General features: G+C 40.3%; 1 protein-coding gene across 7 annotated transcripts in view; it reads left to right on the top strand.

Moving 5' to 3' along the window:
• The window catches only part of GALNT18 (polypeptide N-acetylgalactosaminyltransferase 18), a 345,491-nt gene that overhangs the window by 277,265 nt on the left and 50,044 nt on the right, over window positions 1–18,182 (top strand). For 6 of the 7 annotated variants that reach the window (XM_082760491.1, XM_082760495.1, XM_082760492.1 and 3 more), the window contains one exon: window positions 13,348–13,512. In XM_082760491.1, coding sequence (XP_082616617.1) covers window positions 13,348–13,512 — 165 coding nt within the window. Of the gene's footprint in view, window positions 1–13,347; window positions 13,513–13,637; window positions 13,688–18,182 lie in introns of all 7 variants that reach the window. The other variant, XM_082760493.1, reaches the window with a different exon arrangement.

Here is an 18,182-nt window from a genome sequence, read left to right as displayed (position 1 = left end):
AGTTTGACCTCTTCTTGTCTAAAGGTAGAACAACCAAGTGAAAAACCTACATGAATATATATGTAAAGGGTGTTTAGGAGCAGTTCTGCATGCATGAAGTTTTAATCTTACAAAATGCAAAAACTTACCCAGGTTTGTAAAATAAAAGCTGGAAAGCTGGTTCAGTTATGGGAACATACCTTGCATTTCCCTTTGATGCCAAAACAGAGTCTACATGGGCTCAGATCGTTTTTCTGCCCTAGCTTCAAAACATTTTTCTTCTCTTCGATGAAGCACAGAATTACAATAAAACTCTACATACAGATCATAACAGGTCAGACTGTGCTCAATGCTGTATTAGATATGTTAGTCTGATTCAGTATCTCAGATGAGGATGTAGCCTGTCATCTCAGCTCTCCCAATTATCTCCCAAATTCTTCGTTTTTAAATTAAAATTTTCTGGTACCTGATTTTAGGACTAGCATGGTTTAGTTCAGAAGGAAAGGGTTATGCTGGCTTGAAGCAGACCCTGAGATTTCATCTGGAATTTCCAAGAAGCTAGTAGTGTAATTTGTAACTTGCCAAATTGCTTCCCCTCTGTGAATGTGACATATAAATCATAGAGTGAGTTGTGCTGTAGTTTCTCTGACAAATTGTTCCCCTGTGATTCTGCTTATGACGATGACAACAGTGTTTTTTGAAAGGAGCATGCAGGAGGAAAAAAACTTTTAAATTCAAAATGGAAAGGAAATTGTAGTTCTGTTCTCCAGATGCATACCAAGGAAGGATCTGGACAAGCAGTTTGTTTACTGATCACAGAATCACAGAATCACAGAATTTCTAGGTTGGAAGAGACCTCAAGATCATCGAGTCCAACCTCTGACCTAACGCTAGCAGTCCCCACTAAACCATATCCCTAAGCTCTACATCTAAACGTTGTTTGAAGACTTCCAGGGATGGTGACTCCACCACTTCCCTGGGCAGCCTGTTCCAGTGCCTCACAACCCTTTCAGTGAAGAAGTTCTTCCTAACATCTAACCTAAAACTCTCCTGGCTCAACTTAAGCCCATTCCCCCTCGTCCTGTCACCAGGCACGTGGGAGAACAGGCCAACCCCCACCTCGCTACAGCCTCCCTTGAGGTACCTAAAAAGAGCGATAAGGTCACCCCTGAGCCTCCTCTTCTCCAGGCTGAACAAGCCCAGCTCCCTCAGCCGCTCCTCATAGGACTTGTTCTCCAGACCCCTCACCAGCTTCGTCGCCCTTCTCTGCACCCGCTCAAGCACCTCGGTGTCCTTCTTGTAGCGAGGGGCCCAAAACTGAACACAGTACTCGAGGTGCGGCCTCACCAGAGCTGAGTACAGGGGGACGATCACCTCCCTAGCCCTGCTGGTCACGCTGTTCCTGATACAAGCCAGGATGCCATTGGCCTTCTTGGCCACCTGAGCACACTGCTGGCTCATATTCAGCTGACTATCCACCATCACTCCCAGGTCCTTCTCTGCCTGGCAGCTCTCCAACCATTCCTCTCCCAGCCTATAGCTCTGCTTGGGGTTATTGCGCCCCAGGTGCAGGACCCGGCACTTGGCCTTGTTGAACTTCATGTAGTTGACCTCAGCCCATCGCTGCAGCCTATCCAGATCCTCCTGCAGAGCTTTCCTACCCTCAAGCAGATCGACACATGCGCATAGCTTGGTGTCATCTGCGAACTTACTGAGGGTGCACTCAATGCCCTCGTCCAGATCATCGATGAAGATATTAAAGAGGACCGGCCCCAGCACCGAGCCCTGGGGGACGCCACTAGTGACTGGCCTCCAACTGGACTTGGCTCCATTCACCAGGACTCTTTGGGCCCGGCTATCCAGCCAGTTTCTAACCCAACGAAGTGTGCGCCAGTCCAAGCCAAGAGCAGCCAGTTTCTTGAGGAGAATGCTGTGGGAGACGGTGTCAAAAGCCTTGCTGAAGTCAAGGTAGACCACATCCACAGCCTTTCCCTCATCCACCCAGCGCGTCACTTTGTCATAGAAGGAGATCAGGTTCGTCAAGCAGGACCTGCCTTTCATAAACCCATGCTGACTGGGTCTGATTGCCTGCTTGCCCTGCAAGTGCTGCGTGATGACTCTCAGGAGGATCTGCTCCATGAGCTTTCCTGGCACTGAGGTCAAACTGACAGGCCTGTAGTTTCCCGGGTCTGCCCTCCGGCCCTTCTTGTAGATGGGCGTCACATTTGCTAGCTGCCAGTCAACTGGGACCTCCCCCGATAGCCAGGACTGCTGATAAATGATGGATAGTGGCTTGGCCAGCTCCTCTGCCAGTTCTCTCAGTACCCTTGGGTGGATCCCATCCGGCCCCATCGACTTGTGCACATCTAAGTACCGTAGCAGGTCACCAACCAGTTCTTCATGGATAGTGAGGGCCACATCCTGCTCCCCATCCCCTTCCACCAGCTCAGGGTACTGAGTATCCAGAGAACAACCGGTATTGCCGCTGAAGACTGAGGCAAAGAAGGCATTGAGCACCTCCGCCTTTTCCTCATCTCTTGTAACTAAGTTTCCCCCCGCATCCAGTAAAGGATGGAGATTCTCCTTAGTCCTCCTTTTTGTGTTGATGTATTTATAGAAACGTTTTTTGTTATCTTTAACGGCAGATATTTTACTCCACTCTGGGCTTGTTTTTAAGGAAAAAATAGGTAAAATTCGTGTAGCTTAGTTAAATTTAGCTCTGCAAATGCTCTTTCATGTTTTTGCTATATTTAATTCATGAGTTACTTAGGTAACTTAGGCGCAGACCAACATAGTATGTACAATAGAGGGAAACCTACTTAGCGAAATAGCTTCTTCCATGTAGTTATCTCACTCTAAGCATAAATTCAGTGTAGCAGGACTCTCCCTTCTGCTGAGAAATCCAATAGCCTCAAAAAGGCCAGCACCTGTTTACCACAGAAAGGGGAGGTTTCCAAAACCTACAGAAGGAGATTGCAAACCCCACAACCTACTGTCACCTGTTACATTGGTTACCCAAGACAAGTTGCTGGTTCCATGACTTAGACTAGTTTTCTGCTAGCTGTGGAGAGGATGCAAGTATTGAATTGTCTCTTTGATTAGCTTCTGCACGGCCTGCGTGGGCATTGTAGCCAGGTATCTGGGAATTAGGAGGGTAGCTCCCCTTCTTCCTGATGGTCTGGAGTGGGTGCATGGGTAAGGATTGTGGCATTGTGTCTCCCCTTCACTATGTCTAAGCACGGCAATTCCTTCTGTCACGAGTGTGGACCATTGTCCCCTGGGAAGGAGAACACTCTGGTCCTAGAGTGCCCATGAACTGACACGTGTTTGAGCTCTGGGAAGAATCAGCTGTGCAAAATAATACAAATCACTAAACAGTGTATTGCACAATAGGCAAATGTAATCATCTTAGTGTTTTTATTCATATGCAAATCAGGAAGTTGTTAAAAGAAGTAACTGTTGTTGATTCAGAACAATCAAAATGATGTTGTAAAATTAATTGACTTTTAATTGAGTCCTGAAATAACTGTATTATTGTGAATATCTACTGACTTTTGATTATGGGGGACTGATGTGCCTAGTGTTATTATTAGTCTAAATAGCACAACAGAATGAGTTTTCTTTATGTCTGTATCCTGCAGATACCTTTACAGGATAATCTACTTTAGATAAAATGCAGGCTCCTAAAACAGGCAGAAAATGCAAGGGAAAATCTGTGACATAATCTACCTTTTGTGATGACGATGGCTTATCCTCATAGCCTAGTCATACCTTAGCAGCCTGAAGCTTAGCACAGCTCTTTTAGCTATTCGCTGGAGGTTTCTCTATTGTACTTGAAGGTCATTCAAACAACATGGATTTAGAGTTGTTGGGTTTACTTTGCTGCCTCATCCACATGAGAAGCAGTTGCTCAGAAAAAACGAGTCTCTTCTACTTGGCCTGTGGAGACCTGTAAGGCCCAAGTCTATATGTGAGCCTTCACAGTAGAACTGAAAGCCCCAGAAAGCAAGCCCTCATGAATGAAAGCAGTGGGAGAGGTATCTTACCGTTTGAACAATCAAGCAATGCACCTCCATGTATTGTAATATTTACTGTTTCATTTCTTGCCAAGGTTTACAGCATGATTTGTGAAAGGGGCCCAATACAGAGTTGGCAGTGTTCTTAGTCACAGGAGAGTCAAAACTCACTAGGCAAATCACTGTAAGCCTTCCCACACAGCTAGGACAGTTGAATTTACATTAATGTCCCGTGTGACATGAAGCCAATTTTCTGCCTTTTAAACAGCATTATTTATTTAGTTGTTCCTACTCTGGAAAGTCTTCATAATAACTGTTAAGCACTCATGGTAAGAAATCTTTATGTATGCTAATGTCCACCTCCCAATTTCTACCTTTCCTTTAAAAAATATAATTAGCACTGCAAGTACATTAAATGGTGAAAATGTAAGAAAGGAGCAATGTCTAGCGTGTGAGCACCGTATTCTGGTGTGAGACATGTTTGCAGAACTTTGCAGAACTTTGTGAACTTTGAAATTTATTCATGAACACAGACAGGACTGATGCTACAATTTTTGCATGAGGTCATACACACTCTTCATATAAATTCTAGATGCTGCCTTCTTTCTGTCTGATATTATTTACTGTCACCCTTCAAACAGAGGAGCCACTACTTAGAGATATTTGGTGTCAGGAAAGTGTCATTTTTCAAGAATCAGATGTACCTGAGTTAAGCTACATGTATTTCTCCATTTAACTTTGGAAGGTTTAAAAATGTTTCAGGAAAGAAATTTCGTTTTTAGAACATAGCTGGGTTAGATAAAATTCCATGAGCTTCTGTCAGTCTCTACACAGTGACCAACAACATAGAAACAAATCAGTTGAAGTGATAGCCTTTGTTACTTGAAATACATCTTCTACAGCTAAGGAAAGTTTTTACTTTCTGTAGGCTAGTTTATTTCAGGATTTTGATGCTGTCCACTTAAAACATCAGAAATTCTTTTCTTCAGTTTAATGGGCTTAACTTGGTTCAAAAGGGGGAAATACTACCACATGCCCCAGGGTGGGAACACAAGAGTAACTTTCCTTTTTTTCTCCAAGGGATCAAAAGTTGCAAAGTCCAACCTATTTCTCTTACCCCATCCACTGAATAACCATGCAAAAGGTCCTCATCTGTTAAACCAATTAAACACAAACTCAGAGTGAAATGTAAATAAAAGCCTGACTTTTATAAAAAGAGAAAAACTCACCTGTCAATGACAGAAATGACCAGTGCAAAATGATGCAAGGTGGTCTCTGTTTTCCTTTGGTTGTTATCACTTGTGTCTGCACCATGAGCATTTGAACCAACTCATCCTCCATTAACATGTTGTAAGCTTGGCTGTTAAGTCATGATTCAGTTTAAAAAAAAAAAAAAAAAAAGAAATCACAGCATAGACATGTGGTGTCTGTAATTGTATTCATATTATGAAAAAGCAACTCTGGTGCTTTTAAATACTAAATGCATGGTTACCGAAACTGTCAGAGATTTCATTTACTATAGTGTAGTTTATTAAAAATAATGTTACTGACCGTGAAAACATCATGCCTCAAGACTGCCTCCACCAAGAAAGACAGAAGGGTAATCACTGTAGGCAACTCCCTTCTCAGGCGGGAAAAGGATGAGGTTGAGGGTCTGGACAGTAGTCTGAACCCAGGAAGCAAACCTGCAAAACGTGTCAAGATTGGAGGAAGTACTAAGCATACAGATCGGGGCCAGGCAGAGCACTGCATCACAACCAGTGCCACAAAAAAAGAATGGAGAGTCTTAGTGATCAGAGACTCCTTGCTGAGGGGCACTGAGGCTCCCGTTTGTCACCCAGATAACCTATCCAGAGAGGTGTGCTGTCTTCCTGGGGCATGTGTCAGAGACATAAGGAAGGCTCTGCCACAGCTCATTAAACCGGAGGACTACTATCCTCTTGTTGTCATTCAGGTTGGATCCTGGGAAGCTGCAACTAGAAAAATGAGGAATATTAAAAAGGACTTTGCATCCCTGGGAAGGTTGTTGAAGGGATCAGGGGCACAGGTAGTGTTCTCCTCTGTCCTCCCTCTGGGTGACCGGGACCCAGAAAGAAGGAGAACGGGACAGGTGAATGACTGGCTGAGCGGATGGTGTCTGGACCAAGGATTTGGGTGTTTCGATCTTGGGCAGCCCTTTGAGAAGCTGGGTATGTGGGCTGCTGACCAACTTCAACTCCATAAGTAGGGCACAAGTGTGTTGGGGAGCAAGCTCTCTGGGCTGATCACCAGGGCTTTAAACTAGGTTTGACAGGGAAAGGGAGGGGAGCTAAAAGTGACAGAAGGGCTGGGTGAAGTTGTCGCTGCGTTCACCATTGAAGATAGTAGGGAAAAACCTCTGAGCTGTCCCATAGGATCATCTGAGGGCTCCTCGGAGAAGGTGATGATCCTGATCCATCATCCAGATCTTTCTTCTTGCATCCCTCCAGGGGTAACTGCGCCTGCTGCTTCCCTCATGTGCCTGTATACCAATGCATGGAGCATGGGAAATAAACAGGGTGAGCTCGAGATCTGTGTTTGGTCACAGGGCCACGATCTCGTTGCAATCACAGAGATGTGGTGGGACAGCTCGCGTGACTGAATGCTGTCAGGGAGGACTACATCCTTGTTAGGAAAGACAGGCTAGGGAAGCGAGGGGATGGGGTTGCCCTTTATGTGAGGGAGCAATTAGAGGGTACCCAGCTCCAGCTGGGGGAGGGTGATGGACAAGTGGAGAGCTTGCGGGTGAGAATTAAGGGGTGGGCTGGTATAGGGGACTCTGTTGTGGAGGTATACTACAGGTCACCAGCTCAGGAGGAGGAAGAGGAGGAGGTTGATGAGGCCTTCTACAAGCAGCTGGTAGTAGCCTCATGATCACGGGTGCTGGTTCTCATGGGAGATTTCAATTTTCTGGACATCTGTTGGGTAAGCAACTCAGCCTGGCACACACAGTCCAAACAGTTCCTACAATGTGTTGAAGATAATTTTCTGATGCAGGTGGTGGAGGAGCTGATGAGGAGGGGGGTGCTCCTGGACCTTGTCCTTACCAACAGGGATGGGCTTGTTAGGGATGTGAAGGTCAAGGGCAGTTGGGGATGCAGCAACCATGAAATGGTGGAGTTCAAGATGGAACTCGGTGGAAGAAGTAAGGCTAAATGCAGAAATGCAACCCTGGACTTTCGGAGAGCCAACTTTGACCTCTTCCAGGACCTGCTTGGGAGTATCTCATGGGCTAGGTTGCTAGAAGGCAAGGGAGCATGTGAGAGCTGGGCTACATTTAAACAGCACTTCTTCCAAGATAAAATGTTCTTCTAATGTTAAAATACCTTAACTTTTTTTGTGTCTTTATGCCTGTATTTATAGCATCAAATTGTATTATTTAAAGTTTCTGAGCCCCTTGGCTTTACTGTAACCAAATATCAGTTGTTGCTTAGAGTTTAGAAGTTAATTAGTGTACACACATGAAGAGCAAATATGTCAAACAACCAGTACACTTGTGGATTAACTCATTAGATGTGAATCTAAGGACTGAGGTGAAATAGTGAGTAGTTTCCTTCTTACATACTTTATAATTTAAACCTAATTTAGCATGTGGCTACCCTTGGTATACTAGCTGTTTGTCAGTTGATCAGTAAGAAAATTTCAGAGTGAACTGAACATGGACATGAATAAAACATGGTCATAATTATTTCAAAGTTGTAACATCAGGCTGCACCAGCCTAAAACCTACCTCAAAAAATTAACACATCTTCTAAGTGTTAATATATAGCTTAAGGATGAAAAATTCTGACTTATTTATTTTTAATTCTCAATCTGTGCTCTTATGTTTGTACTCCTTCAGCAGTAAGTTTTTTAGGGCAGCACAAGATGCGGTGATGCTGCTGATTGTTGCTAGAGGATAGCACAGCCTCTCTCCTGTCACATCACATGAAGTGTGTATGCAACTGCAAGGATAATTCTTCGGTTTTCTGAGACTCAGAGTGGCTCATATATTAGTGTGTGTGTATGTCAGGGAATTTATACACAATTGTTGGACTAAAGTGTCAAGGTCACTGTCATTTAAGATGGTTGGTAGAATTAGGTAAACAAGGATGTTTTTTATATACACTCAGTAACAAGGGCATAACAAAGTGTTTAAGAGTATGTTTCAATGCATAATTTTGCACAACAGCTTCATGTTTGTAGTACCATGCCAGATATGTCTAGAAAAATCTATGTGATTCTGCTCCATGTGAAATTACTAGCTTATAGAAATAGCAGCTGCTGCTGGATGCTATTCCTCAGTTGCTCATTGATTTTTATAGCAGGGTTTCCGCAAGAAGGCTCTTTCTACTTGAATATCAAATGGGAAAACACTTTATTTTGATCTTAGTGATATATTTGTGTTAGCCACAATGAACTTGGATTCCGAGGAGAGTTTTCTTATCAGGGTAACAAGGTTCTTTCATTGAGATGTGCTTATGTAACACGAACTGCTGGAAGAGAAATCAGGAACAGCATAAATATCCAAGCAGCAACATTAACCAACTCTGGATTTACTGAAATCCACCAGGCTGCTTTTTAGCTGCAGTTGTACTCAAGTATGAATCTGCTGTGAGACTTTGGATCTAGTATGTCAATATGTTACTCCTGACAATAAATGACTTCATGGACTCACTTGGAAAAAAAAATATTGTTCAAAGATGGAATAAAGTAGTGGTGGATCAGACTTCTTACCCCTCTTAGTTATTATGCCAACAGCAGGGTAACAAATAAATACTGCTGTTGGTGAGCATTAAGTTTGCTCATTATAAATGCACAGTCATGTACCATTCTCCAGAGTGATTTCATCTGGGAACACTGCCATAAGGATTACAAATGGCTTTCAGCCTGAAAATTAGTGTGTATTGCTTTAAACTTCCAGTGGGGAGTTGGCAATTTATCCTTCAGATAATTATCTTGTGTTAAGTTGAACATCTTACTGTAACTTTCTGCTACATGGTAAACCAGCTCCTATGAATAATTTACTGCAACTGGCAACTCAGTGCAGCTCTGAGTTCTTTATCAACTCTGGTGGCTTCTACAAGTTTAATAATAAACCTGGAGCCAAAAATCTCATTGCACTTAAAGTCAGTGGAATTTCAGTGTTAATTGCAGTGGGAATAATGATTTGACCTTGTAGGGCAAAATTCTCATGAACAAAAATTCTACATCGTTGTGAGGCCAAAACGATGTATTTGTGTCCAAATAAGGAAAGAATACCTTCCTTGTATTCAAAGACATCATGTTGGTTTTTGTTTGGTTTTGTGCAAATTTTATATTGTATAGGTATTTGAAGTATTTTTACTGTGCAAAAAAGTTTGCTGAATGAGCCTTCATTGCTTGCATGGCAGTTTTAGGAGGTGTTCTGTATGGCGGCACTACATCAAAGCACCTATGATGTGAGTATCCCACAAAAATTATTGTTCTAGCTCTAGAGGAAATCTGCAATGGAAATCCAGCTGGCCTTTTTCTAGAAAGGACAGCAACAACTGCCAGTTTGCAAAGTCCTGACTGACTGACTGATCTGTACCATTGAGGTCTGTCCCAAGCTTTTAGCCTGCTCCGTCTGGCTCAGCTGAGCCTCACTGCCTTCATGAGGCAACTACAGTATGAACTGGGGATGTGTGCTTCATATGGTACCCCCAGTATAAACAAAAGTAGCCAAATCTACCCAGATGAGCTCCAACACCAGGGAAGACGTATGTATCTGCTAGATGCATATGCTAGATTCAGTATGCATTATCTCAGCTATAACTTTTGTAAATCACAAACTATTTTTTTTTTCTGATTTTGAGCCTTCTTATGCAGATCTCTTTTTGCTATGCCTACTTTATGCTTCTGGCACTAGCATGGATGTGCACTTGTGTTTCCCAGTGAGCAGTAACTTAGCAGAGGGTGAATTTTTTGGCAGTTAGGTGGCTGGCTATACAAGTGAAATTTCAAGATTACAGCTGAAAGCAGAGTTTGTCTAGGAGGTGATTAAGTGGAATAGAAAGGCAAAAGCACCCTTTACTCCGAACATAATAATTAAGAATTAGGGAAGCCTGTGACTCCTGGCGTGAACTCTCCTTTTCCCCTTCCATGCTGACTTGATACATGAGATTGCATCAAAAGGGAGGGAGTCATTGAATTCCCCAAAAATGAGCAAGGCTAGGCTTGGTCCAGTGGTAAATGAAGGGCGGTGTTGCTTCTCCTTTATTCTGGAGTTGGTCTGAGTCATAGCTGTGTATGCAGCTATTTTATTTTCATTACAATATTGTACTATGAATTTTCCTGATATTCAAGAAAATTCTGTTTTCAGAAAAAGTGAGACTTAGAATAGTAAATAGAAAAAAAAAATGTAGAGCAGTCAGTTTGCCTGAAATGGAAGTGGGAAAAATATTTTGGACAGCAAATTTTCTCTAATATTTCACAGTCATTATGAAGATTTCTTGAGAATCCTAGGCTATGCAGCTGTTAACTACCACTCATTTGTGTGTTCATCTTTCAGCTGTCTTTTTAGAGTAAATAGCTGTCCTTTTTCTTTTCTTTTTTTTTTTTTTTTAACAGAAAAAGCTGTTTAGAACAGATAACAAGTATGTTGCGACTAAACCTCACTCTTTCATCTTAGAAAGATCTTGAGAAACATTCTACTAGTACTATTAATGAGATAACAATCACAGTTTGTTTTATATTTCATCTTAATGTGAATAATCAGAGAGATTAGCAGGTAATAGAAACGGGAAATTAAGTAGTGACCTTAAATAGAACACATCTAGGAAAATAAATTCAAGAAAATTAGTTAAGAAATAATTGTTCTGTTAATTGGAAGATGCAGTATTTAAGGCACAAGGAAATCTGCAAGCAAAGTTTCTCAGAAAAAAAAAAGTTATAAACAGTTTAAAAACACAGACAAACAAACAAAAACGTGCACCAATTCAAACTTGCCAGGGGAAGATTAGTTATGAATGTGATCAGTCATGAAGCTGTTCTTTAAAAGCATAAAAAACAAAAACTTTGTGGTAGAGATGTATGTCAAGCTTTGAAGGCAAGGCAATTGCTTTTCTTCAGATGCAGGTATTGCAAGCTTGCTTGCTGTGGACCTTTAGATTAGTAACACCAGATTTTTGTTTTTAACAGATCATTTTGCGTTACTTTGCAGCAGATTAGCTGCCTGCCCCTGGTGTCCAGAGGAAATTTCTTGGGGACACTGAATGCAGCTGGACCTGTAGAATGGGCAGGGAACACAGGTGGCAAGTGTCAGCCTCCAGAGCCAGCCTGTCAGCGTGCAAACTGCGCTCATCCACCCTTGAGAAGCACCTGGCAAGACTGTAGTTGCAGACATGCCTAAGGCTCAAGCTGTACGTTGACTGACACTTTGCTAGTCACAAATCCTGTGAGATTCTGACTGTAATATTGAATCCTTGCAATTTCACCTTTTCAAGAGGCAAGTGCCTTTTCTCCAACCTAACTGACTTCCCGAACAAAGGTGTTCTTTTCCCGTTGCCCAGGAGACACAGCAGTATATTAATAATATTGCAGCGAAAAAAAAAAAAACACACAGATGGTGAAGTGCTGTGGGCTAGAGCAGACTAATGAAATGTAAGAAGGCTCATTTTCTTACAGAAAAAGGGAGGTTGTTTTTGTTTTTTTGTTTCTTTTTTTTTTTTTTTTTTTTTTTTTATATCATCCACTTTGGTACCAGTATCCAAACAGGGTTCTTTCTGTGGAAATTCAGCAGCTCTTCAGGGAATGTGTGTGTGCTGCTGGTGTGAAAATGTGTGGCTGTGTTTTGCTGAGACTGAGTCTCTTCTTCAGTGAAAGTATAAAGGAACTTGTATGAATGCTCTACATCAGCAGCTAGCCAGTGTCTTAACTTCAGCGGAACTAAGTACATTTTTGGCTATGAGTTTCCAGTCACTTGAATAAAGACTACTGACACATTTGTTGTTTTAGCAGAAACAAAGATTCAAGGTCTGAGTCAAAATTTGGGCTTCCAAGAAAGTACTGGAGTGATTGTTCAAGAATTATTTTCCTAAATTCCTGCAAAATTTCAATCCTATGTTGTGTTAGTTGATGGTGATGTCACAATACTGTAGAGGAGATATGCTGGAAAAATGTGTTTTGCCTCTATTTTCTGAAGTGTTTTAAACAAAAGTGCTTCTAGTTGTCCATTATGTGCTAAAGTATACTGCAGAACAGCTAGCATATTTATTGATACTTGTTAAAAACATCCTCTTGAAGAAACTACTGCTGTGGGTACTCATACATTCATCTTTATAGTAACTTATTTAAATATCACAAGTACAAACTTCTTCTTATAGGGTTACGTAGAAGATGATAAAACGTAAACCTGGTTTTAACATGTAAGACATTATTTTGCCTGCAGGTCACTTTAAAAGATGATCAATAAACTGTTGCATGTGCATACTTAACGAGTGCATTATAAGATGTTACCACGGGGACTCTTTTTCTGGGGCTTGGGTAAAGGAGCCAGGGACTGTCCATAGGTTTTTCAGAAAAGTTGTCTGGCCGTGAGCAAACCAAACCAGTAGCTCACTGTTCATTAGCAGTTGAAGCAACACTCGTATAGGGTATGTGTTTTTAAAGTAAGACTGCCATTAGATAAAACATTGTAGTGAAATCATCAGGTTGTACATTATGAGTTCAATTCTGAAATAAGATGTGATATCATTGGATGAGATTCTATAATATACAGAATATCCATAATAATAGAGTAATAGTCATATTATTGGATAAGCAAAGCAGCATCCTGAAAGAGACAGACTAGCCATCACAGTTTTCTTCAGCTGGAGCTTAGTTTTACATGCTGATTATGAACTGGTTATTGGCCAGTCCTGATAGCAGGCAAGGATGCAAGATTTCAGATCTCTTTTTCTAAATTGTTCCACACCGAAAAGTGATGTTAGCAGGTAGGGTGAGCTCTCTAAAGGTAAGTGACAACCTGCTAATTATCTCTGTTAAGCATAATTATATTTGACTCTTATTTCTGTACAGTTTTGCCAGTAGACAGAATAAGGGAGTTCCTCCAACCAGAGCCATTGTTTTGCTTCTGCCCAGAAGGGTGCTCAGACTGAACCAGACTGAGTAGGGGACTGATTTCTGTTAATCAGCAAACATCAACTTGTAGGTAACAATTAATTTAGACCAACTTTTAAAATGTTATGTTACTTCCTGCATAAACAGAAATAATTTAAAAGCCACCATGGGGTCAGCCTACTGCTATTCAGCTCAATTATATTTGCCATTTGGTTTTTGGTATAAAGTGCTTCTGCCTAGAGGCCACAAATCTTGTCTGTGCTTCCTGTTGCAGAATGTTTATTACACAAGCAATCAGCAGCTCCATGTGGGTGTTCTGAGTCCCACTATTGACGATGATGACAACAGATGCCTGGTGGATGTGAACAGCAGGCCCAGGCTCATTGAATGCAATTATGCCAAAGCCAAGAGAATGAAGCTTTACTGGCAGTTTACTCAGGTAAGTCTTACTCATTTCAATGAAGGTTCAAAAAAAAGCTCTGTTTCTATATCTGAAGTGTGAGTAAGTTGTTTAATAACAGGACAGAACCAGATTTATCCTTTTTTTTTTTTTTTTTTGCACAGTTCCAGTAAGCTATGTCTACATTTGATCCCAATGTCAGCTATCTCAGAAGGTTATAAAACTTTTATTATATTCTTACAAGTTCAAAATAGATGATTTACTATTTACTAACAAGCTGCTAAGACAAAGTTACTGTTACAGAATGATCCTTAGTAGAGTCAAATGCAAACTAACCTACTTAGGAACAAGAAAAGTGAATTATTTATTTATTTATTTTTTTAAGTAGCAGCTCAGAAAAGTGGTTATTGGTTCATGGATGATAACATCCTCATAATGAGCTAGTTTTGCAATTCCTTACTTAAAAAGGTTACTGCATTTTTTTTGGCCTGATGTAAGAAGTGCAAGTAAACACTTAGAAGTAATTTCACAGCGATGAGAATGCTGATAAGACATTGAATCCAGTCTTGGTGTCCACACTTCATAAATGATTTAAAAATACAAGGGAGAACTGCAAAAAAGCCACAGAAGTTCTGAGGCTAGAACACATTTCATGATATAATGCTTACAGAGAGCATGCTACTCAATCTAGCTAAGAGGATGTGGCAGGGTGAGTCAGAAACATATCAGCATTTCCACAAAGGGAGACAGGTTATCCTGAAGACAAAACAGGTTCCAGAGGTTAGAAGCTGAAGATAGTCAAATTTCTTCTTTCAAAAGAAGATGAGGTTTTGAGGTTTTTCCAAAGGTAAAAAATAAGATATTTAGCATATCAGGTACTGACACATCTATATCTTAGGACAAATAAAATGAGATTACAATGCATTCTAAACAAGTACCTGATTTAGCTTCTGGGGAAAATTTAATAGTTTGTGTGAGTTTGAATGGTCCCAGTTGCTCCTCTGCAGTTTTGAGTATATGAAGTACACTTAGTTGTGTACTCCATTTCCGTGAAATACGGTGCAGCTAGCCTTTCTTACTGAAAACCTACATTAGTGGTATATAAGCCCATGAGCTGAGGCTCAGCCTTATGGGGATTTTTATCCCTGTGTTTAGTTTCTTCTATAATATCCACCAAGGGTTTGCAACTGTATTTTCTGGCCACTAGTAAGTTGTTTTGTTTTTGCTTTTTTTGCTTTGTCTTCAACAGCCAAAGGTTAGTTAGTAAGGTATATTAAGACATTGGTATTGCAGTTTAACCTCTTCCTTAGTGCAGAGACCATTCAGACAGTGATCAGTAAAGCATACTATTAACATAATTTGTATTTATACTTGACTGTAATCCAGATCTTTGTCTTTAAATGGGAGCTCTAAAGCAGCAGACTTCAACTACCTAATTGGGAAGGACATTCCAGCTTTCACTTTCAGTTCTTTAAGGGCAGAATTTTAATTAAGTCTTCTATCAAATTTTAACAATGATCTTGTCATGCAGTGTGGTTGTTTCATAATAGATGCCACCTCTGCACCTGATTTTTTGTATCATTTCTAAAATGTAGAATTAATATATCAATGTATTTCTTTAAATAGCCTTTTGGTAACTTTTTATTACTGTCCAACTATTGCTGAATAGCAGTAACCAATCCTTCAGTAGACAACCCAACCCTTTGGTGACAATTAATGATTTCTACTCCAGGATATTGCTGCCATTTTGTCATACTTACTACGTTAGAGCTCATTTGGGGTTGCAGCAATAGAATGCAATAATTTAAGTAATTAAAAAAACAAAAAACAAAAAACAAACACTTCTGAAATTGTATTTGACTACTTTAGGATTGTATTTCTAATATGGAATAGAGTGACAGAAAACAATCTCCCACAGAAGGTACGGCGCTGCTAGACTAAACCCTATAGATTTTACTTAAGGCTTCTATTTAAAAAAAAAATGCTCAGGAGAAGTGAAAGCTAATTAGTTGTTTCCTTATGATAAATTAAGAGACAAATGAAATAATTAAAAGTTTTATGTTCAAATAGGATTTTATTAATATCCAGTGCAATCAAAATGTCGTTATTTCTCATCATACAGCACAGTACATAGCCTCTTGTGCATGCTGTAAGCTAGAGAAAAACTAATGAGAGTCTAAAGCTAATCAGGGCTTTCCAACATCAACCAATGAACTCTGTTTGAATGTTCTCATTTAGTGTGTGGGTAAGGCATGAGTTTCTGTGAATGAACTGGAAGCTGTCTATCTGAGAAAGATCTTTTTTATTATGTTTGAAAGCTCTGGAATTTCTTTTCCGTATTATGCAGTCAGCAGGACTACTGAAAATTAGCAGGACTGTAAGGATTGATGCTTACGTAGTCTTGAAGTTTTTGAAGTATTCAGATGTAGGTAAGTTTGGACCTGGTGCATAGGGGCATGGTTTAGTGGGTGGCAGTGGTAGTATGTTGATAGTGGGACCAGATGATCCTGAAGGGCTTTTCCAACCTTAATGATTCTATGAAATGGCTATAGCTTTATAGGTGCTATAAATTCTTTTGACTGCAAGGATGCTTTGACTTCTATAGATTCCTAGGTCAGACAGATATTCTATTAAGAATGATGCTATAGGTAAGGAAAAGGAAATGGGAAAATGACAAGACTTACAAGCCAGAGTAGGGTAAACCAACTCAGCTAGATTTCCCTGATTAAAAATAAATAAATAAATAAATTTGCCCTACTTACCAAACATGTATCTTGTATCTTAATATTTGAATGAAGACACTTTCTCATTCCTCTGCAAAACATACTCTGTATTCTGAAGGACCATGATAGTCTATAATCTATAATGGGGCAGTGGACTTCAGAAAGCTGACAGAAGACTGCACAGGTTTTTGAAAAGTGCATTTTTCAGATAGCTTTCTTCCTTCTCACTTGCGTTGTTTGAATGTAAAGATGATAAAAATCCTTACGACAAAAGTAGAAAATTGGTGTCATCCTCACCTATTCTCCTTGAGTCTGTAGATGTATTGCAGAATTATTGTCCAACTTCATTTACATCTTTGTATGACTAGAACTCCGTGTATATATACAAACATATATATAACTTGATTAAAATAAAACATGATTTACTTCAGTGGTTTTTTGTTTTGTTTTGTTTTGTTTTTGTTTTGTTTTGTTTTCTGTTATATAGTTACCTTTAGTTGTAGGAAGCTCAAGTCACATGTTCAGGAAATCCATGCTATTCTTTCAGGAAATGCTATCCTTTGGACAGAATAGCAGTTTGTCAGGCGTTAACAGGGAAGGAACCACCACCAGTACCTCAGAAGTTTTCGTTGTATTTTGTGGGGGTTGACTAGATAGAGGCCTTAGGACACTTTGTGGTAGCTTTTCTGTACAGGACAAAATTGTATTGAGCATTCAAAGCTTGTGCTATGTTTGTATAATCAGGATCCGTCTGAGCAAATTTCCATGCTCCACAGCTTTATACAGCTGCCAAATGCAATGAGACCTAATAAAATGTAGGTTTCAGTGACATTTTTGCTTCCAAGGCTTTTTGGAAGCGTTTATAACTGTAGTTATGTCAAATTATGTAAATTAGCCCTGAACAGACTCCCATCAACTGGATAGTGTTCAAGAATTTTGTTGTTGGGGTTATCTGTCAAGTCTTCTCTCCTAGGGATATGCTTATTTTGGGAATGCGTTAATGCTGTAAAGTCTTAGAGGTGTTTGACAATTCACCTAGTTCACTATGTCTCTTTTTCATTTAATCAGAACAAAACTAGATATTTTAGCAAAAAGGTAAGTGATCACAAGAAATGACACAAAGAAGAAAGGATTAGGACAAGAAATACATGGTAGCAAAGTGGTGAGAATTCTACTAAAACATTAATTTATACATGGTATGAAGAAACCTGCTCTGGCATCGAGAGCCATTAGGAAAGCAAAAAATAACAGTTGCCACTCTGTGCCTGTAATTTAGAACTTATTCCCCATGATAATTTTTAGATTTACTTACCATAGTTACTGCAGTTGTTCTGGGGTAAGACATACTTTGAAGGCCTTCATGTGATATAATACTGGCACTAAACAATTAATCCTGCTCGTAGCCTGTGAGATCTTTATGGCAAGGTGCAGGTGCACATGCAGTGTGCTGGCAGCAGCAGTCTGCTCCCTGCTGTAACTGAATGTTTGCGGGAAATATCATGTCTGCAGCACTTGCCTATGACAGTTGCTGTCCACACACGCAGTAAATCTGCTACCCTTGGCGCTGCTGCACTGATTGTCTTAACATAATCTGTTTTGTGACAGACAAGGTGCTCTGAGAGGTAGGTGATGGAGATTGCTGTCCCTGGACTTTAACCTCCTTGGGACATCTTTCAATGCAGCATATGGCCAAAACCATGCTCTTCTGAAGTGCCTATCTGATACTCTTAACTTTGTTTTGTGTGGTAAGAGTGAGTATATTTTAAATGCTGCAGTCAGTCAGTCATTTTTAAGAAGATCCTTAGTTTCCAGTCTTATTTTTCAGGTTTACTGCTGATAGAAAGGTAGTTGTGACATAATTGCTGCCCTTTGAGTGAAATTTATCTCTATATACATCACCTGGCCGACAGCAGTTCTATACGTAGGCGATTTAGAAAGTATGCTTATGGCACACTAGGGCCCCTCTGACAGCACAACAAAGGCGCA

The sequence above is a fragment of the Aythya marila genome (genome assembly GCF_965140915.1).
Source record: "Aythya marila genome assembly, chromosome: 5".
In the NCBI taxonomy this organism is placed as follows: domain Eukaryota; kingdom Metazoa; phylum Chordata; class Aves; order Anseriformes; family Anatidae; genus Aythya; species Aythya marila.
Note: the sequence above shows the minus strand (reverse complement) of the source record. Positions and strands in the feature narration are given on the sequence as shown.